This window comes from Melopsittacus undulatus, chromosome 6, assembly GCF_012275295.1.
Source record: "Melopsittacus undulatus isolate bMelUnd1 chromosome 6, bMelUnd1.mat.Z, whole genome shotgun sequence".
NCBI lineage: Eukaryota > Metazoa > Chordata > Aves > Psittaciformes > Psittaculidae > Melopsittacus > Melopsittacus undulatus.
The window spans coordinates 10,609,843-10,631,267 of NC_047532.1; the positions used below are offsets into that span (position 1 = coordinate 10,609,843).

Sequence of the window (21,425 nt, forward strand, 5' to 3'; positions counted from 1 at the left end):
TATTTAAGCATTCCTGTTTTCTGCTGCGAGTATCTGGTGTGTGCTGTCTCTACAATAAGCACCTACTGTTCGTTTTCCCTTTGGGATGCAAATCCCACCGTAGTGCCAAGCTGGAGCTCCCTGCATAAGTGCAGGGGGGGGATGGGAGGCTGACAGCTCTTTCCACAGGAGTTCCTGAAGATGATCGGCCCCACGCAGGGGCAGATGACGGTGGCGCGGCTGGTGCGTGTCTTGCACGAGGAGAAGCGTTTGCCACGGCCGCCCAGCTGCCCAGAGGAGGTAATGGCTGTACCCATGTGTTTGTTGTATTGGTGCCCACCCTTTAGCACCAAACAGCACCAGATCCTGGTAGGAAAACCTGCTAAAAAGGCATTTCTGGGTTTTTTCTGACACTGATGTTCCCAAGTTTGGGACATCCCTTTAGAGGGGTGAAGGACTTTGCTTTAGTGTCTGGATTCATGTAAAATGCATTCAGAATCCTTCTGATTTTTTTAAATATGCATTTCCTCAGTGTGCAGAACCCAGAGTGAGCAACACCACGGTTCAAGCTGTCAGCACCAGCACTGCATCAATTGTTTGCACTGTCAAACATACACCTTTACTTCAACAAAGAACCCCCCACTCATAGCATGTATTAATTCTGATCGAAATCCAAGGCATGTTCCTGTCACTGTTCATTCCTTAGCAGTGAGAATCTGCTCCATTCTATTTACTGGAAAAAACAAATCAGAATCCCAGACAGGTTTGTGTTGGAAGGGACCTTAAAGCCCATCCAGCTTCAACCCCTGCCATGGGCAGGGACCCCTTCCACTGGAGCATCTTGCTCCAAGCCTGTGTCCAACCTGGCCCCTTTTAATCCTATCTGTTGCCTTTTTAATATCTTTGGGGAAAATGTTTGTTCCCGAAAGCTTTGTCCAGGTAACAAAGCCCATGTCCAGGGTTAGTAACTTTGATTCATTTGAGTCAGAGAATCACAGAGTGATTTGGGTTGGGATGCTTCACTCCTCCTTTATAAATGCCTCTTGTTGTTGTTAGGTGGACCAGCTAATGAGGAAGTGCTGGATCTTCAAGCACGACGAACGGACGACCTTTCACAATCTGATCCAAGGATTTGAAACCATTATGAGTAAAATGTAATTCACTGTTTTGTATATCCTGTCAGTACTTTCAACGTGCGTCAACACAGAAATGCCCAAAACCTTTCATTGTTTTTTTATAACTACTGTAATTTGTACTCTGACTGTGCTAATGTGGTTTAAAGGAGCCTTTTTCCAATAGTTTTCCTTTTGAATTTTAGTCAACAGTTGGATCAAGTGAATTAAAAGGTATGGCAGAAATAATAGCTTCAACTCTTCTTACTGCTCTTAGTGCGAGGCAGTTTTAGCTTTAGCCCATTACGGTCTTGCCACAATGTGAACTACCATGATGTCCGAAGATGTTCTGTGTGCTACCTGTGGCATTGCAACAAGTCTGCTGGGCACGTGTGGTCCTTGAAGACCTGAACTATGTAAGTAGATAGAAGAGGATTTAATGCAGTATGTTAATTTTCATGGGGTTTTGAGGTTTAAAAGAAGTTTGCCAAACAGCCTTCATGTGCACTTCAGTTTTGGGCACAGAAATCCAAATCTAGCATAAAAATCCAGAGAAGACCAACGAATATGCTGGTCTTACCCAGTCTGCAGTTCTGAGCAATCCACGTAGTGAAAAAATAGCTACTTGACTGTGGTGATGGTCCAAAAAGCAATCCCAAAAGCACGGCTTGACATGTAGAGCGTCCTGTTCCAGTGAGGAACCCCATTTCTGGATGACTGCATTTGCTTTTTACATGACCCACTTGTACCTGCTGAAGTTTCCACTGGTTATGTAGCCATTAAACCTACAAATGCCTCTCAGCCAGCACCGCAAGTGAGCTCTGATGCTGTGAACTTCATTACATACTTTGGGAATGGAAAAGAATAGGAATCAATGTACAGACTGCAGGGGAGAGCTCCCCGAACCATGAGGAATTAGCTAAAAGTGAGGATTGAGCACTTGGGACAAGGAGCAGAAGACCTGGAGCATGTGGAACAGCCTTTCTGTGACCAGTGGGGCCGCGCACATCGCACGTAAGGTTTTGGTCAATGGTTTCTTTGGCCAGCATGTTGTATCAGTCATTTCTGCTGATCTTCTCTAAAGCCTTTTGTTTGGCCTGAAATGGTGACTGGCCTTTTGTTAGGTTGGCTTCTGGACTCAAACCATGCTCATGGCAGGATTAAGGAACCAAAGGGAAGCCAGCGGAGCCAGACTGGGACCACCACCACCAACACTGTAGTGTCAGGACCAGATTTAGTGTTGAACCCATCAGCAGGTGAAGTGTGGAATGGCGCTTGGCTCGGAGAAGCCACCAGGCTTCAAGGAACAGTGCTTGAACGGGAAACCTTTTGTTGTAGAACCTGGGCCATTGTGTTGTCCCGGGTTTTGAAAATGCTTTGAAGAGAGAGTTCTGGCCATACAGAAAGATGTCTTTACACACACATATATATATATACATATATATATATATAATTGTAATTATGAGCTGCAAGGAGGTCAGATTTATTTTTACAGTATTACCTGTTTTTTCTGTATGTACATCCCTTATGGCCCTGATTTCAATCTGTCAGCGCTTTGTTACTCTTTATACAAACAAATCCAATGAATAAATCTTCTTTTTCTCCATGTGCCCATCTTTTTAAAGCAGAAATTAAAGGCAGGTTTTTACATGTAACTTCACTTCCCTGGGGATCACAGAATCCCAGAAGGATTTGGCTTGGACGGGACCTTAAAGGCTGTTGAGTTCTAGCCTCCCCAGAACCTTCCACTGGAAGCTGCTCAAAGATCTCATCTCAATCTCCTCTCTGGCAGGTTAAAGCCCTTTCCCTTGTCCTGTTCCTACAGGCCCTTGTCCAAAGCCCCTCTCCAACGGTTTCTTGTTGGCCCCTTTAGGTACTGAAAGGCCAAAATAAGATTTTCCAGTGGTATCAGAATGTGTTGACTTCAAAACACCCCTTCCCCACATTAAGTGGTTACTTTAAAGGTAGGCCACAGCTGGTTTCCTCCCACAGAAATCCACTTTAACTGTATACCAACAATTTATTTCCATTGAGAAGCATAGTAAGTTGAAAAAGTTGCATATACAAACAAGTTGGAACAAACCAGTACAAGTGCATTGATCAACACACGCTGTAGAACCCTAGGAACACCCCTGGAACCTGCACTGCTGGGTGAGGGCAGCCAGCACAGCTGCTGACAGGTTTTTGGGTGGGAAGGGACCTTAAAGCTCACCCAGCTCCAACCCCTGCCACGGGCAGGGACACCTTCCACTGGAGCAGCTTGCTCCAAGCCCCTGTATCCAACCTGGCCTTAAACCAAGTGAAAACTAAATCTATGTTCAATATGCATCCTGATCATGTTACAAAGCTTGAAAGGCAGAAGGTAAGACCTTTTTGTTGCTTTTTGAGTATCTCAAATATGGCTTCAGTTTTATCTACAGCAAGATTAAGAAGGACCTGGGCTGTGGCCTCAGTGCTCAGTGACTTGAGTCCAAATGGATCTGCAGCAGAATTCCCAAGGCTGTCCCAGAGCATTGGCTCATAACTGATCTGTCAAAAACGTTGATTTCAAAAGTAAGGAGTTCTAAGTCTTCAGCTACAAGGATGAACAGCAGCAAAGACAGACTCTGCTCTAAGTTGCTCAGTGGATAAGCTAAAAATACAAAGTCCTTTAACTATAAAAAGAAAGATAAATATACTCAAGCTGGGGAGATGGGCAGAGGCAGCCTGGATACTCAGGGTGCTGTGGTTCACAGTGCATGGGTGCAAGGCTGTACTGCACCCCTGGGACAGGTGGGTGAATAAATAGTGTTTCCTGTAGTTGGAACTGCTACATGCAAAAGGCAGTTATGTACAGAGTGAAACCCAGAGCCAGGCTGCTCTGCGCTAGCAGGCTTTGGAGCACAGCAAGTTTCAAAAGGTAAGAATGCTTGGCAAAATGAATAAATACACTGAGGTGCAGGAAGGCAGGATTAACCCATCATCTGAGGGGGATGGGGTGGTGCTTCTGCTCCAGCTGAAGCATCCAGATCCAGAAGGAGCCACAAAAAAAGGCAATAGGCAGTTGATTATGTCCCCTCTCCGTTACCTGCCTTACCCACTGAAGGAGGCCAGTGCTTCACCATATGTACTGCTTTACACAGCTGCATTCACAACCTGCAACTGACTTATCCAAGGAAAAGCGGTGGGTGGACTGAGGTTACTGCATGGCCCAAGTATCACCTATCCCAGCTGACTTTCCTCTTGCAAGGCAGCACACAGTGTAGCATCTTACTTTTAACAAACATTTATTGAAAACATCACAGAGGCTCTGGTAATACATTTGGTATTTCTCCATTCCAGGATTAAGAGGAAATAGAGTAAAAATTTAAAGGCTGTAAATGCAGAACTCTTAATCCTGGAAAAAGTAAGACTGAAAAAACCCACATTCTCAGTTAAAAAAATAAGAAAAAATTACTATCAAGACTTCATCTTTTAACTCCCTCAGGTTTGAGGAGAAGAGGAAGGCTCAGCAATCCCTCCTCAGGACTTGTATTGCTTTCAGCTGGGAAGCTCCCCACACTCACCGAGTTCCTCAGTGCTGTCAGCCTCAGCCCACTGTGGCTGTCAGTGGCAGATGACAAAGGAGCCTCCATCCCCTCCCTTCAGGAGGCAAGTCTGGCTCCCGAGGCCCGGCTCACCTCGTCGCCATACGTACCGCTTCCTCGGCAGACGCGCCTGGTACAGAGGGTGTTCCTCCTGGGATACTTCTAACCCACACAGAAAGAAGAATTACTTGTCTGAAGTTAAGGCAGCAATAAATAGCAGAGGTACGAGAACCTGCCCTCACACCCTGGGGCAGGAGTGGTGATGGCGGTGTCAATAGACGCGCTTCTTCTTCAGCGAGGACTCAGCGTAACGCACTGCGGAGCCCTGAGTCTGCTGGGCAAGGAACTCCACGGGGCTGGGCTCAGGGGGGGACAGCAGGTACGAGGAGCCTCGCTTCTCACTTCTCGCTGGAGCCACCTGAGGACAAGGAAACAAGTGACACATGAGCCAGAGCAAAGGGCGTCAATAAATAACGCTCCAGCCTGGGAATTATCAAGGACCTGAAGCCAGGAACTGACTCCTTCGGCGTTAAGGTCCAGCTATACTCAGTTCATGAGTCAGTGTTTGTGCCCTTTCCCTACCAAAACCCAATGCTAAATGCACTGGTGCCCCACTGAACATGCATTTTTGTGAGGGCAAAGGCCTGGCTGGGGTGGGCAACCCTGCTCCACAGTGTGTGTTTGAAAAGCAGATGTGTAACAGCCATGCTGATCATCAGCCTGCTGCTCCAGGCACCACCATCCCTTCATGTAAGGCACCAGCGAGCCACCTTTCATTCCTCTTTTCTCTCAGAGAGCTGAAAGGGTTAAACTGTCCTGGCATGCTGTCACAGCAAGTCAGGTGCTGCAGGGCTTGCTTTCCAGCCAGACAGAGTGGGTTTGTGTTGCGGATTAAGAGTGCCATGTGCCACTTGCAGACACGAGCTTACACGTGGTACCGATGTGAAAGAGAGAGCAGGAATGGTTCTTTAATCAAAACTTCAATTAAAATGCCTGCTTCTGATACACAGGAAGCACAGAGGGTCCCAGAGCAGGGTTTCTGGTGAGGATGCAGGGAACCTAATGGTGCTCCACTGTCAAGTGCTCCTTAGGGTATGCAAGGCTCAGGTTCAGGGCCCCTCTGGGATCCATCAGCGCAGGATGTTGCACCATGCACACACCTATAGCACTAGAAGATGTACAGCCACATTAGAGCCTACCACCCTAATCAAGGACTTACTCACTTCATAGAATCATAGAATCCCAGACTGGTTTGGGTTGGAAGGGACTTTGCAGCTCATCCAATTCCAACCCCTGCCACGGGCAGGGACCCCTTCCACTGGAGCAGCTTGCTCCAAGCCCCTGTGTCCAACCTGGCCTTGAACACTGCCAGGGATGGGGCAGCCACAGCTTCTCTGGGCACCCTGTGCCACTTCTGTTTCCCCCAGTGTGTCATTAATTTAATTACCAAATGGCTTGAACAGCCACTTGGACACCACTGAACATCTGCCCCATAGCAATCAATCACCTGAACCTGAGCTCACCACAACCTGCTCAACCACGCTGCATGTCCCGGCTGAAGTCTGGCTCCTAGCTCAGAAGCTGTGGGATTCTGGTTCATGCTGGTGTGAGTATTTTAGAGACCTTAACACATTTCCCAAGCTGGGATGCTATTTCCTTAATCAAAGGAACAGCTGAGCTGATCAAATGTCCCTGAGCCAAACTCTTCCCTGCTGTTCCTAGAAGCATCCCTTGCTAATTCACAGTCACAAATCAAATTACCCTCTGCTAAGTCCAAGTTCATTTTAGGATGCACTTGTCATTATCATAAATAGGAACCTGCTTAAGGAGAGACTTTTAGCTTCCTCCCATCCTCTCTCCTGCACTTCCAAGAGCCATGGGGCTGTCACGCATGCACTGTGACCCTCCACGTGTCCTGGCTCACATGGCAGAGAGCAGCATCACCACCACATGCTTCATCCAGCCTCCAACCATGCTCCTCACCTCCAAACCCCAGCCCATAGCAGCAGGGGGAAAACAGGTTGCAGAGCTAAAGCAAGCACAGGCACATGTGAGCACACACTGAACCGACACTGAGCCTCATGGGGACCAGCCTGTGTGCCTCCTGCACTGGGATTTATCTCCTGATTCCAAGAATGATTCTGTGTTTCACTGTGCCAAGGGACCGGCTGCGCTCCTGCCTTCTATGGCATCTGGCATCCAGACAACCTCCTGAGCAACTGCTCAGCATCACCTCCATACTCAAACCTTCCTCTTTAGACTGGAGATGAAGGGTTCAGTTAGCTCAAAGCACAGACTATCTCCTCCTCCTGTCACAATTCCACTCGTTTCCAGTCGTATCAGAGATGTTGGGAACCTGAAAGCTCTTTTTGCTGGACACAGCAACAGATTTCACAGCCCATGGCAATGTTTTCAAGCCTTGACCATCCTTAAGCCAAAACCAGCTCTGGCCAAGCCTTGTCTCCTGTCTAGGAACCATGGCTGGCTATAGTTGTGTGCTCCTAAACATCCTCCAAAAACCAGGAATCCCATGCCAAGTCTGAGTTTCTGAATGCCAGAACATCACGTGCTGAATCCAGGTACTAACTTCTAAGCACCAAAGGGATTTACTGTCACGACAGGGACAGGAGAGGCTGGGCCCTGAGCTCTCCCTGCTGCAATTGCTGCTTCAGCCTCTTGGTGTGCCCAAGCATCGTGCAGAGGGCCATGAGCTGCCCCAGAGGCTGGAAAGCCAGGTCAGTGTCCTCACAGAGAACATCGTGGGTCTCATGGTTGGGGCTGGATCAGGAAGGCAGCAGCTTGTTGGGCATACCTGCCTGCAGCCACTCCAAACCAGACGATAATCCAGTTTTTAAGGTCTCTCCCATCCAGGAGCAATGTGATTTACATACAGCATGGGGTATGAATTCCTCAGGACTTCAGAAGCACTCAGGAAATGAGAAATCCTTTGTTCAGACTGAATAAAGCTTTAATCCCCACTATCTCACCCTGTGTTAAGCCAGCCTCCTGTTAGTCCAGACTCCAGCCTCCTGTAATCTGGTCCTCACTGCTTCCCCAGCATTTCCCCATCCCTCTCACCTCTTTTATTGACGAAAACTAAGGGTCTACAAGGCACCACAGACAAAAAAGCAGCTTCACTCTATGAATCTAGCTGAAGTCTGTTATGATTTCAAATGAAAGCCATTTTAAAATGGCTTTCCTCCCAAGATCCAGTTAAGAGTATTACAGAGTGGAGGCTGTTGGTAACCTGGACACTGCCTTGACTTGCTATACTCCACTTCAGAGGTTTTATCCCAGTGGGACTCACTGCAAAATATCTGCATGCAAAGCAAAAAGAATCATCTAAACCCAGTACAATCTACCTCCTCTGTTCACTTCCTACTTAATGTGCCTCCTTCAAGGCATTTTTGCACATCCACCCTCACAGACCATAGAATCCTAGAGTGGCTTGGGTTGGAAGAGACCTTAAAGACCATCTAGTTCCTATCCCCATGCCAAGGGCAGGGACACCTTCCAGCAGACCATCCTTCCAAGATGTTTGTTCAGTAACACCTTGCCTTTGCTTTGCTGTGGGGTTTGGTGTTTGTGGGCAGTGTCGAGCACTGATCTCCAGGGTGCTGGAAGGCTCCGAGAGGCCCTGGCACACTCTGCCCAACCACTGCTTTAATATATCACATCCACCAGGAACTGTGTGTGATCCTGAGCCACTCGGGATCCTGAGGAGCATGGATGCAGTGGAAAAGCTCTGCCTTGGCTTGTCGTGGGTCCAAAGTCCACTCGGTGGCAGCACAAGACAAACAAGCAGCACCTCCACCAGCAGCTGCATCTGCAGCAGCTCTGCCCCATCTCTCCTCTCACCTTAGTTAATGGGGTTTGTGGATGAAGCTGCAAGCTGCCTGGCTGGTATGATCCCTGGGCTCCACTGTAAAGTGTAGGTATGACCTGCAAGCAGGGACTGTAGTCTGGGTAAGATCCACCTGTAGATTCCTAAATGAAGAATGGGATCCACGACCATCCAGAAGGTGAAAGAGAAAAGGTTTAAGAATTCATTTTTACTTGGTATAATAATGAGCACTCAGCAGGTACGAAAACATCTGAGTCACACTCAGTTGCTAAAAGGAGCGTGTAGTTCACAGCAGCTCAGGCATGCAGTGATTTCTTGAGCAAAATTATGAATCTGGGGATGGTTTATACAATTCCTTAATAAATCAAAGTGTGCTTCTCATTAGTCACAGACACCTCGGGCCATATAACGGCCTCGGTGAGAACAATCCTGCAGCCACTCACTGGGAACTAATGGTACGGTGTGCTCTTTCCTGGTAGGAGTATTTGAATACACTCCTGACCTGTAACAGGTTAACTCTGGATTGTGGGATTTTAGAGAGGGACATTCCTGGCAGGTACAATCGGAAGCGTGAGGATGAATCCTGGAGGAAACCGTGCAGGGCTGCCCTGCAGAAGGTGACCATGACCATGCAGTGCCATCCACCCCACATTCTCCAGCCCCTTATTCCTGCAGTACCAATGGCAGCAGCAGCCACTATCAACCAGAGCATGTGTCCAGGGTCCAAAAGCAGCTTTGCAGCTGATGTGTTAAACAGCCAAAGGAGATGGGAAGAAAACACAATCATTTCTCACCTCAGAGGCTTCATTTTCAAATTCACCAACTCTTGCCTGGGTAGGGTTATATGCCTGAGCATAATGTTGATACCATTGCTGAACAGCCTCCTATAAGGAGGAGAAAACCTCTTCCCATTAGCTGTCTACTAAGATGACTTTAAATGAAAGCAACTCCAAAGGCCTCACAGGACATGATGAAGAAAAAAGGCAAAGCTCTCCAAGAAGCATCAGAACCAGTGATAATACTCAAACCAAACATTTAAACTGTGTAAGTGCTCAGAAGATATACGAGGTATCACTGCTTTGGCAGCAGACACAAGTCCAATGCAGCTTCTGTCACGTGGAAGGAATAGGCAGTACAAAAATGCAGCTGAGTGGTGACTGTGGCACCTCTGCACCTCAGTGACATCCTTTGAGTCCTTTATGTTACTAAAGATAACATTAATAACACTTATACTACAATACCACTGATTTCTGGGATAGTATTTAAGGATTTGGAGTTAGGAACTACCTCCAAGAGACATCAAAATATACTTAGAGCCAGTAATCAGATTTAAACAAACTACTGAAAACTACATTAGTGCTTACATGAAACACAAAGCACAACGGCTCACGGGACACATCTTGTGCTTCTCTAACCCACAACTCTCACCATATCTGATCTGATGAGTAGATGGGTCAGGCCCCTGGCACAGCTCCCTGTTGCAGTGAACCTCTCCTGACTAGGCTGAGACCCTCCTAATACAAAACAACCCCTGGGCCCACTCTCCATCCTCCAGACCCAATGACTCCCATAGCAGCCATGCTCCACCTCAGGAGTTTGGGAGCAACACAGCTTTCCCTGCCAGCAGTGAAAAGGAGAGCACAAAGCTTCTTTCTGCCTCCCTGCCATGGGAGGAGCAGGAGACATAGAGCAAAGCCAGGCTGGGTGTCTCAGCACAGATTTTATACAGAACACTATGATTCTGCTCTCCTATTTGATTTGTATATAACTGTATTTCTACACAGACAAGTGATAATGGAACTATGGAAATAGTATTTCATAGTGTCCCCACGTCTGGGAAACCCAGCTACTTGCTCTCAGTACTGCAACACCCCCCCCGACAAAGGGCAGCCCTCCACACTAACAGCCATGCTCTGATCACCAAACAGGGTATATAACACAGAGAAGCCAGCTGGCTGAGAGTGCAGAAATTCCCTAAGCTATACAGGAACTTCTGGTAGACAGAACACACTCTTCTCTGGCATCCAGCCAAAGTTCAGGAAGACTTTAAAACTTCTTGGGAAGGGAAAGAGAAAAACTTCTTGCTTCGGAAGAAAGACAAAAGCCAAAAGTTCTAAGTAATTTTTTAGCCAATTGCAATGAATTCAGGCTCTCAAGAAGCAATCTATCTATGGTTATGATACTGAAGCAGGGAATATATTCAGGCTTTTTTTGACTGACATTAGGTGTACTTTGTGCTAAGCCCGTTCTGTACACTGAGAGAGATAAACTATCAGTGAGGAAGACCAAGAAGGTTCAATCTGAGCAAGAGGGTGAGCTCCGGTTGTAGGAAAGGCTAAGAACTGCTCAAGAGTGGTTGATGACGTTGGGCAATGCTGTTTAACTGCATGCAGGGCTATGAGACCACACGTATGCCAAGAAATGCAGTAAGAGTACTCAGAGAAAAACAAGAAGTGTGTTAACAGTACATAGTACTGTAACAGTACAAAAACAACAAGCAGCTCAGGGAAGGATCTCTGAGCAGCTCTCTGCCAAAAATCCTGCTCCCAAAGCTCCCAGTGACAAACCAAGCTTCAGAAGGCAGCATCAAACCAACTCACCTGTGTGTATTCCCCATGCTGCTGAGAGTAATTCAAATAGTTTTCCATTGCATGTTGTGATGCAGTTCCCTGAGACACAGCAGCATCCACGATGGTGTTTGAAAGCCCAGTCTGCTGTGGTGGACTGGAGGCTTTGCTGGCAATTGCTGTTTGTAACATAAAGAATACATGGTTTGTATAAACTGTTTAGCAATGTGCTGGGATTAAACTAGGGCTTTGCTACTTCAGCTTCGGTTGTGCTCAAAATTAATCGGTGCTGCTAATAACTGAAAGGCTTTCTAAAAGCTTGTCTACATCACTGAATACATTAACACTGAAAATTTACCCAAAGAAAATAACTATGAGGGTAGATTACACTGAGGTTTTCAGACAGACAAGATTTCCTTAAAGCAAAATGTGGTCACTGGAATTACCTGCAAATAGAATAACCATTTGCCACACTCTGGTCAAGGAAACTTGCAACTAAACCCACAGAATGTTTGCTTACCTGGAAGACATATACCAGGCAACACACTTGCCAAGTTCAAGTAGGGGTTGGTACTAAGACGGATTTCTTTTGGTGGGTCTCCTAGTAGTGAAGTCTGTTTTTTCAAGGGAGTCTGCAAAACAATTGGGCAGGTCACTGCATTAGAGTCAGACCCCATCTGTCAGATGTAAGGAAGATTCTGGAATACCCTTAGCCCTAAGAAACATAACAGGGAAACTGAAAATAAATGGTGGGGAGTTATCTGACACTCCGCCCGTGTTTTTTTCTGGCCAAACAATTTTGTAGGCCTGTTTCTCTTTAGACTGCAAGTTATTAAAGGATAGTCAAACAAACTAACAAAAGAAAACCTTTTCTATTCAAATAAAGGAATAATAATGACCATAATGGCTCCAAATGCAGGGAGTTAGCATTAAGAACATGGCCAAGACAAAAGCAACTCTTCTCACCCAGAGGACTTCATCAGGGACTATAGTGATACGACAAGAGGCAATGGGTTTCAGACTGAAACAGGGAAGATTCAGGCTAGATCTTAGGCAGAAGCTCTTCCCTGTGAGGGTGCTGAGGCGCTGGCACAGGGTGCCCAGAGAAGCTGTGGCTGCCCCATCTCTGGCAGTGTTCAAGGCCAGGTTGAACACAGGGGCTTGGAGCAAGCTGCTCCAGTGGAAGGGGTCCCTGCCCATGGCAGGGGTTGGAGCTGGGTAAGCTTTAAGGTCCCTTCCAACACAAACCAGTCTGGGATTCCATGAAAAATGAACCCTGGAGAGATGACCATGTATGTGATCTGCTATTGTAACTCATCTTACTGATCATTTATAAGCCCATACTTAATTACTTTATGTTAAAACAAATACCAGAAGTAAGGATGAAGTAGCTATAGCAGTTATATAGCTTGTCTGCTATACTTGGTTCAGACATGTTTATACAGTATTCTACTCTACATCTGTTCATTTTTTCAAAGCCCATTAAGGAAAAAAACCTCATTACTTTAATGAATTAATACTCCTTTAAATAAAATAGTATCCATCAACAACTCTTTAAAGACAACGAGGCCAGTTTTTAGACACAAAAAGCTTCAACAGAGTTCTGAAATCCTTCATCTGGATGCAAAAACAGGTGTTTCAGTGTGACATTCACTATCAGCACAGACTATGCCTGCTTGTCAAGGAAGGGAGTTTTGCAAACTGGACCTTCTGTCTATTGATGCAGAAAAGAAATAATTAAAATATCTACTAGGATTGTAAAAAAATAACTTTTTCTAACAAACAACTGTCACAGAAATAAACGAATTATCTCGACTTCCAATGTTTTCTTTCCTTTTAACTAAACAAAATGCTGAGATAAAACTGACTTTGTATGTGTATACACAAACATCCTGCATATTTCATCCATGTGTATCTATATATATGGGTCTATATATAAAATGCAAAGTGCCCTTTCTGAAGCAGGACCAAAGATGTTCAAGCTGTCTAACCAAAGCACACACCAATAGTGTCTATAATCTAATCACTTCAGGTGCGTCAGAGAAGTATGTAAGGAAAAAGATCTGACCTGAATGAAGAACATCCTTCCTCGTAAATGTCAAAAGTTTTTATGTAAGTTATGTAAGAAAGTAAAGTTGCTAATGACAGGAAAAAGCATCTTAGAAAAATAGACCATTCTGGTTCAACTTAAATCCCATCCCATAATCCTCCATTTGCTGCCTTCAAGGGAATAAACATTAGAACTGATGCAGACTAAGAGTACGTCAGCTATGGCTAAGAGAGGAGGGATTAAAAGGGGAAAATTTATATACACATATATATATATATACACACACCACATGGAAACCCAAAGACCCTCCATACCACCACAACTGCTCCTGATTAGTCATGACATTCAAACACAAGTTCCATTTTCAGACTATAAAAGAGACATTGCCCTTGAGATAATTTCATCATCAAATGCTATGAGGGATACACATGGGAAAACCCCTCTCCAGCATTGTAAAGATTCTTCTGTTAATTCATTTGGACCACCAAAGAACATTATTGTTCTCTCCCTATTATTTATAACTGAAATGACCTTAAAATGTCTCATGAATGATCCTGTGATCTGGCTGATTTTATAGGGCAGAGCTACCCCAAGCAGTTGCAGTTAACTCTTCAGCTTGTGAAAACCAGAAAGAGAAAATCCAAACACAAGTTAAAAACAGGAAATATTTGTGTTCAATGCTCCTTACCCCCAAATTTGCATCAGTACTTTTTAGTTGATTTTGTTGTTTGGCATGGCCAGCCCTCAAAGCTCCCGCAGAAAGATTTGTTAAGGTCTGATGATAGGGCTGTGATCCCGAGACAACCGCTTCGGTAGGCGCTGGTTTATCTGGAGCATTATTTTGCCCTGGCATAGCTTGTCCAACAATGTGCTGATTCGGGAAGAATGGCAGCATGCCCATCCCTGCTGTTGCTGCTGCTGTTGGAATTGGGAATCAGATTAGATGCTGCAGTCAACCATAAATGGAGAAACTTTTCTGTCTGACAAGATTTATCAGTACATTTTGTTTGTGGCTTTTACTAAGTGATGAGAAAAACACTGGGAGATCTGGTTTACAGCTGTCCCAGCACACTGCATTCTGATGATAGCTTTTATTCTCTTCCCATCAGGAGCAAACAACTCTATTTAAAACTAATACAACAGAAGAAAACTCGGACTTTCCTAAACATGCACTATGACAGTAAGTTACTTAGTGTTTCCTGTCACTTTTAAAGAACCTGTGAACAACATCATAGAGGATCCTGCATTAGAATAGAGGGGGGAAACTGGCATTAGTAAAATTAATTTGACAAATAAAAGAACTAGACACTATTCTCCAAAACTGAAATCCAGACATTCAGCGTTGGTTTCCTCCCCATCCTGCTCTCTGCAAGCTTTTCCTTCCTTCTGGTTACTACCATTACTCAGCCCACATGTAGAACTGCAAGAATGTGTGGCTCTCAGTGGGGCAACAACAAAAGATGCACTCAGCAGTATCACAACTGATCTTTCCTCAGAAAAATTGAGGGCACCCCTGGCACAGGAATTTCCATTCAAAACCGACATCCATCACAGACTGGATGTTAAAGCTCTATTGCTTAATAAAAGGAATGCAAACACCCGCCCCCACCACTATTTGTGGTGCCTCTTCAGCTACTCAGATTTATCTGCTTTGAAACAGTAACCCCCCAGATTGTAGTTCTACATATAAGCACATCCCAAGAGTACTAAAAATGGTAGTTACTGAGTATTTAACAACCTGTAAATGTTCAACCAGTGCCACAGTGTACTCCTCCTTCCCTAACAAAGAGCTGAGAGAAGCCAGACAACAAGGCAAGGTATTTCAAGTTTGCTTCCTGCTCACACCAGCAAGTTACAGTTGTTTATATAGACATAAAATTTGTTACCTTGCTTAACTACACAGCTATAAACTGTGTTATTCCCCAGCTCCCTGCCTGCCTTACTGGATAAAGTTCAAACATTATCACTTGAAGTAAGGTGCATTACTTCAAGGTGAGCATTTCTACTGATTTGATAGGAAATAAAATGTCATTTACACTTCAGAGCTTCTCCACGGGTTCCCAGGCTTGAACTCACTGACGGCATTACCCCTAGTCCCAGTACGGTCTGTAGGAGCATTGTTGGAGGTTCTCCCAGCAAACCCGGTTTCTGTAAGGAAGAACAGAAAACTGTGTCAATGATTAAAACAATCTGTAGCTGTTTCTGCCAACTCACATTCAGTTAATCCTTTCAGATACACTAAAATGTTAAATTATATGAGAAACATCATTAATTTGAGCAGTTATAAGGATGCCCAAAGACAGTTGAAGTTAAAAGGATGACCTTACACTATTAGCCTGAATGTTTTCTATCTTCATCAGCTGCTGCTGTGGCAGTGGTATCTGAGCAGGGCTTTGCAGCAGTAAGTTAGATGCACTCCCCAGGAGTGAACCCTGGAATTATTAAAAGACGTGTTAGTTGGCACTCATGGGAAACTGTATTCTGGAAGCATTCTCAGGTGATACTGCTTAAAGAAGTTTAAATTAGCTTCTGAGTTAATGCAGCAGAGCAAAGTAACTGTTTCTTCCTTTGCCTCATTCATAGAAAGTTGTTTCAAGTTAACTTCCCTTCCTATTAACCCTTTTTTCACATCACAACCACAACTATGCTTTCTGATGGCTTTTAAAGGATCAAGTATACTCCAAATACAATCCAGACTGTGTCCAACCCAGCAGGGAAAACTGAATGTGTTTGAGGCCTCCGCAGACAGACTAGATAGGGGAGTTACCTACAATGCCAGTACGAAAGATGAGATGCAGGCACTTCAGGGATTATGAGCTCTATGAATAAGGGCTTCATTGTTTGTTAACATTTGCATTGTGCCTTGCACTGCAATTCTAATACCTAAGCCTCACCAAACATCTATACAATTTACAGGACCCAGCTGTAACTGGCAGGGACTCTGAGCCCTTGCTTTACAGTTACCAAACAGTCCATTTGCTTTCAAAAACAAATACCCAGGTATGATTTTCCCCCTTTTTAGTGGCAACCATCTGTATAAAATTCTATTCCAGAATCATTAAAAAGCTTATAAATCACAGTGCCTACAAATTGTTAAGTCTATAAAATATTAATACTTTTCACTCAAAAACATTCTGAATCAGTTTGTCACCAAAACTGAGCCACTTCATCACCAACTTCAGACTCTGATACTGGTATATTCAGCATTATGTGCTCTGGATTGCAAAACCATGTTATGATTCACGCTAGCTGAATATGGGCCTAAAACTGTCCTTCTGGCAGCAGCTCCTGAGCATGATTTGCCAGGCAAAATATAGGTTGCTCTACCAACCTTTTTGTACAGCAGTACAAGAATAGATCCATGGGGCACTGACTGTGTCAAATCATTACAAATACAGCCTCACTCATTTTTTTGAGGTCTCCTACAGAGGAAAGATCACCAAAAGCAGGTTAATGAAGATGGAACCCCAAAAGGCAGCTCTCCTAGTGCATGGCTTTGCAGATTTTGCAGCCTCATGCTAAAACCTCACAAATATTTTCAAGTCTAGGTTGTGTCTCTGTGTGGTAGGGTCAAATACCCTAGGGAAAAACCCTCTATTCCTAGAATTTGGTATTCTGGAGTCAGAAATGCGCATATCTAGATTAGTTACATATTTTGTCTTGGTGATTTCCAGCAGAAATCACCCAGGGCTGTTCAGCATCACCAATACCAATGGCTGTTCCTTCTAAACTTGGTTATGGCAACAAAGACAATGTGTTAGTTCAACTTCAAAACTTGCCAAAATACAAGAATGGAGAATCGGTTTGGTTGGGATCCTCAAAAGAAAACCTCTGGATTAACAAAGATTTAATAAACTGCCTGATGACTGAGGAAAACACATCACAGAGAACATTTAAAATGCATTACCTTGGCTCATGATATTGTAACTAAGAGAAATTACATGAAGTTGAAAGTCATGTTATCTCCAGAGTTGAAAACCCATTTGTTCAAATTCCCCTCTGTTGAACCTTTTTTCCTCAATCATTTTATAATGTTCTGGCACAATCATCCTAAAATATTGCTTCTTCTCATCGTATCACTTTACAAACCCTTGAATGGGAATTAGCAAAACCAAGATATACAGGAAGCTGAATCAGGGTGTGACTGGGGAGGGGCAGAGAGTGTCAAGCCGGGACACTGCTGTTACTCTATGTTGTGACAATACTGAATTTCAAGGCAATAAAAAGTGACCTGGTTCTCTGGCTTTAAAGAATAGTCTGAAAGAAGCCACCGAATAACAGAAAAATGTGCTTAATGGAAGCAACTGGCATAATCAAATCATTATCCATAAAATTCAGACTATTAGACCAGGTTTGGAGTGAATTACATGACAGGAAGCTCCCAGGAAGAGAACTAGCCTCTAAAGAGAAAACACTAAGTTGTTTGGCTGCAGCACTTAAAAGACACTGGATCATCATCAATCACACTGTTAACTGTGTAAACCATGCCTGTCTCCAGCTGTGATTAGAAAACATTCACATTGCCTTCCAAGGAAGCATAAGGCTCTCTGAGGCTGAAGAGAGAGCAGCAGTGACTAAATATAACAATCGAAAATGTCACTGAAATGGAGTACCAGCAATAAAAGATGGATCTTTTTTCACAGTACAGGACGAAAGCAACTCTCTGATGGGGCAAAATTAAGTGCTGTTTATTCAAAATGAATATATTCACCTACCAGCTTGGGGTGGAAAAAAAACAGCAAAGCTAAATATAATTACCATAAGGAGCAGCTCTGCATTTTAATTTGGTCTTTTTTAAGCTCAGTAAGTTTGTGTTTGCTGAAAGAAGAACAGAAATAACAACTAATAAACTTTCAGAAGAAGAAAGAAGGTTCAAGAAAACCTTTCAGAAATTCCCCTGTCCATCTGGAATTACAGATACTCTGAGAACACTTTAAACATAACCTTAGATTTTTTTTTTTTACTAAGAAGTAACATCAGCAAATCACTGTTTTTCAGGGCATATATAGCACATTTTGGTCCCTGCAAGCTTTAAAATTAAGATAATGATGCTAAGCTTGTTACTTGAGCGAGATAAAACAATCAAGTCTCTACAGGAAGTTTGCATGAGCAGCTCAAAGAGAAACGGAGGTGCCATGCTCCTTGAGCTCCAATTTAAAGAGGATTTTTTGCCAGTAATGGCAAGTTGTCTCTACATCAGCAGGTGGTAGCAAATCAAAAGCTCAGTTAAGGTAAAATAACTCACTTGGGGACAGCAAGCACAGTCTGCTCATACATCCCCATAGGCAACTCTTAATAGAGTGCTTAAAGACATCTTTAACAAGAATATTTGATTTTAGTTGTAATTTCTTGAAACCCTGCATGTATTTTTCATGCTGAGATCTCTGCAAATATCTGCTGGATAAAAGTTACTTTCTCACATACCTGATGAACTTTATTCAGCTGCAAAAAAGGTGGCCCAACTGCTGAATTTATAAGGTGAGGTAAACCTGCAGATGCTCCAAGAACTGCTTGAGAAACACAAGAAGAAGTTGAGGTGTTTTGTAAGTCAGGCAAGTACAAATCTTTGTAAGAGTTATTCTGTGTTTTCTACATTTGGTTTCCATGATATTGGTCAGTGTACTAAAGGTCACTAAAATGAAACCTTTCAGCTTTGATCTGATTTGAGAGATCAAACCTACCCTCAACGAGCTCCTCTACAGCTGAGAGTTTCACTCCAAGAAACAGAAATGCCTGCAGTTGATTGCAAGACCACAGCTTTTATCTAAAGTGCTTTGAATGGTCAGCATTAGCTAAAGTGTTTCTTCACTGGTCACTTCACACACCATTTCTGTGTATTTGCTGTCAGCAGATTATGTCACAAACTTTTAGCTGCTCCCTACTTGACTCTTGAAATTATCTGTTCCTAATACTTTCACTATTTGAAATGTGATAAGATTGCTTTTTATGTGTTCACATCCACCCTAATGAGAAGATAAAGAAATGTTTTTGACCTCTGTAAAGGTTGGACCTGATGCTCTTGAAGGTCTTTTCCAACCTAGCTGATTGTATGATTCTATGAAACACTGTGTACAACTATGGTAGCATCCAAGTGAATAAACATTTACATTGGAAACAATAGGAGAAAGCTCAGGCTGCAAGATTCAGATCTAGAATCAGACTTAAACTTGCCACTTTAATGATGTCTGCAAAAGACATCTCATTTTAAACATATTCCTAATACAAACCTTCAGAGACCACAGTGTTAATGCAAGGACATTTTTAGGTAACACCTAAACACAATAGGGTAGCAACTGACCTCTGGCCTTTGCTTTCATAAAATATGGAAGTGTCTACACACAGACACTGAAACAGTGCCTGCACAGACTGTAAAACAGTATTCCTGCTTCTCTCCTTTGCTGAAAGCCTTGTATCATCAAGAACAGGGTTTCTCTTTTTACCTCTGTTGTTTTAAAGCCACTTACCAGGTTTAACAGCATGTCCACGCAACTGGGGCTGCAGCAGCATTTGCAACATTGCTGGGTTATTAAAACTTTTCATAATCTGCACTGGATTTGGCTCCGGAAGCAAGCCCTTCCTGTTGTTCCTCATCTCCAATTGAGAGAGATACAAAGATGTTAGAATCAGGAAAAAAACAAAGAATACATTGAAATCCCTCAAACTTGTTTGATGATGGCATACACATTTCATTGTACACAGAAGTTAACATCTCCTTCCCTGTTTCCTTCTCCTTCCGCTGCTCCTTTTCCTCCAATGCAGCACCTAACAAACTATTCCGACCAAACTTCAAGGATATTATTTTTCCTGAGACACGTTTCATTTCTTCCCCTTAAACCATGACAGGGTTATCAATAATGAGGAATATGAAAGGCACTGTTAACAGGAACACCACATATTATGATAGCACCACTCATCTCCTGATGATGTGGGCTAAAGCTAGCTGAAGTAATGAAACTGTTCTGCTTCTGCATCTAAGACAGTTTCATGTAACACTTATCACACCCAATTTCCTAGGAAATAATTTTATAAGACATGTGGGTGTAAAAAGCTTTCCTCTTTATCGAGCATGAAATTAAACTATTCTTCCTACCTTGAAATTTATCTTAAAATGGACAAATTCTTGTCCCTCTGTTTTAAACCAAGTTCTGGCTTCTCAAATGACTCCACTTCCACTTACTTCTGGTTTGAACTGGAACAATTTCTCTTACAGATAATTAAGTTTATTAAGAGCTACCTAAGTGTAACTTTGTGATATCTTATGGCCGTATTTTACCCTTTCTCCTTGCACTATATGGCCGTGCTATACCTAGGAAAGAGACTGAATTGGGCTGACTAGCTACACATAAAGGCTTGTGCTTCCAAAAGCCTGGCTCCTTTTCCTGCTTCAATGGCAGCCTGCCCACCTCAGGCTGCTCAAGGTGTATCAAACTCATTGTGAAAACAGATTTACCGGTCTCTTACCATCCTTTGTGCTGCTATAAGTGCTGCCAATGTGCTTCTGCCTGGGGCTCCCGGAGCACAGTAGGACACCTGCACTCTCTGTCCTTTGATACTCATTCCATCAGTGAGTTCTTGTACCTTCTCAGCCTGCTCTGCACTTTCATACTCCACCACCGCAAAGTCACCGATGTTACTGTCTTCATCCTGAGCAAACTGAAGCATTTCACAATGCACTGAATCAAATGGGGAATTTCAGGGACTGCTTTGCAGTATCTCCACCCATCCCTTGCAAAAGACTTTGCAGCTGACACCCTATGTTAATGTCTGTCCAAATCAGTATGTTTCTTTCTCAAACATGCTAGATATAAGTTGAACATCATCTCTTTTTATGACATTTGGCATGAATGCTCTATCTACCTGAATTACCACCTTCACTTCCATTTAATCTCACGGACAGCCTGAGCTATGAAATATATTTAACATCTGTTTTCAGATTAAAGAAGGAATGAGAAGGAAATTGTAAATAAGCTGTATGCTACAATGATTTTAGTTTACAAGATAAGAATTATAAATTCATTATTGTTCAGTTTTAAGCCTCCAGTAATAAAAATGGTGTTCATTCCACTACATGACAGTTGTTGAAACATGTAACAATGTGAATTCCACTGATATACGCTCCCTTTCAGGAGGATATGAAGTCTGTGGTTGTATTGAATGCCAAGAGAAGATGCCAGACTGATCAATCAAGCAGACTGGAAACAGGCTTATGTGTGAAACAATGCTCTGTCCTTTGTTTGCAGAGTTTTATAGCAGAATGAGCAGATTTAAATTAAACAAACAAAAAGGGGTGAGAAGGGAGGGAATGAA

General features: G+C 43.5%; 2 protein-coding genes across 6 annotated transcripts in view; one reads left to right on the forward strand and one right to left on the reverse strand.

The window, feature by feature from the left end:
• The window catches only part of JAK1 (Janus kinase 1), a 62,779-nt gene extending 60,080 nt beyond the window's left edge, over positions 1-2,699 (forward strand). The window contains exons 24-25 of one of the 2 annotated variants that reach the window (XM_034063859.1): positions 169-279; positions 1,036-1,232. In XM_034063859.1, coding sequence (XP_033919750.1) covers positions 169-279; positions 1,036-1,137 — 213 coding nt within the window. In that variant the 3' untranslated portion in view covers positions 1,138-1,232. Of the gene's footprint in view, positions 1-168; positions 280-1,035 lie in introns of both variants that reach the window. The other variant, XM_005151181.3, reaches the window with a different exon arrangement.
• Positions 2,700-4,340: 1,641 nt separating this feature from the next.
• RAVER2 (ribonucleoprotein, PTB binding 2) overlaps positions 4,341-21,425 on the reverse strand; it is a 38,517-nt gene continuing 21,432 nt past the window's right edge. Inside the window, exons 4-12 of one of the 4 annotated variants that reach the window (XM_034064353.1) lie at positions 20,580-20,771; positions 19,583-19,709; positions 18,543-18,625; positions 15,446-15,550; positions 15,155-15,266; positions 13,807-14,033; positions 11,589-11,700; positions 11,102-11,247; positions 4,341-5,075 (exon numbers count right to left, since the gene is read on the reverse strand). In XM_034064353.1, coding sequence (XP_033920244.1) covers positions 4,929-5,075; positions 11,102-11,247; positions 11,589-11,700; positions 13,807-14,033; positions 15,155-15,266; positions 15,446-15,550; positions 18,543-18,625; positions 19,583-19,709; positions 20,580-20,771 — 1,251 coding nt within the window. In that variant the 3' untranslated portion in view covers positions 4,341-4,928. Of the gene's footprint in view, positions 5,076-11,101; positions 11,248-11,588; positions 11,701-13,806; positions 14,037-15,154; positions 15,267-15,445; positions 15,551-18,542; positions 18,629-19,582; positions 19,710-20,579; positions 20,772-21,425 lie in introns of all 4 variants that reach the window. The other 3 variants (XM_034064351.1, XM_034064352.1, XM_034064350.1) reach the window with 3 other exon arrangements.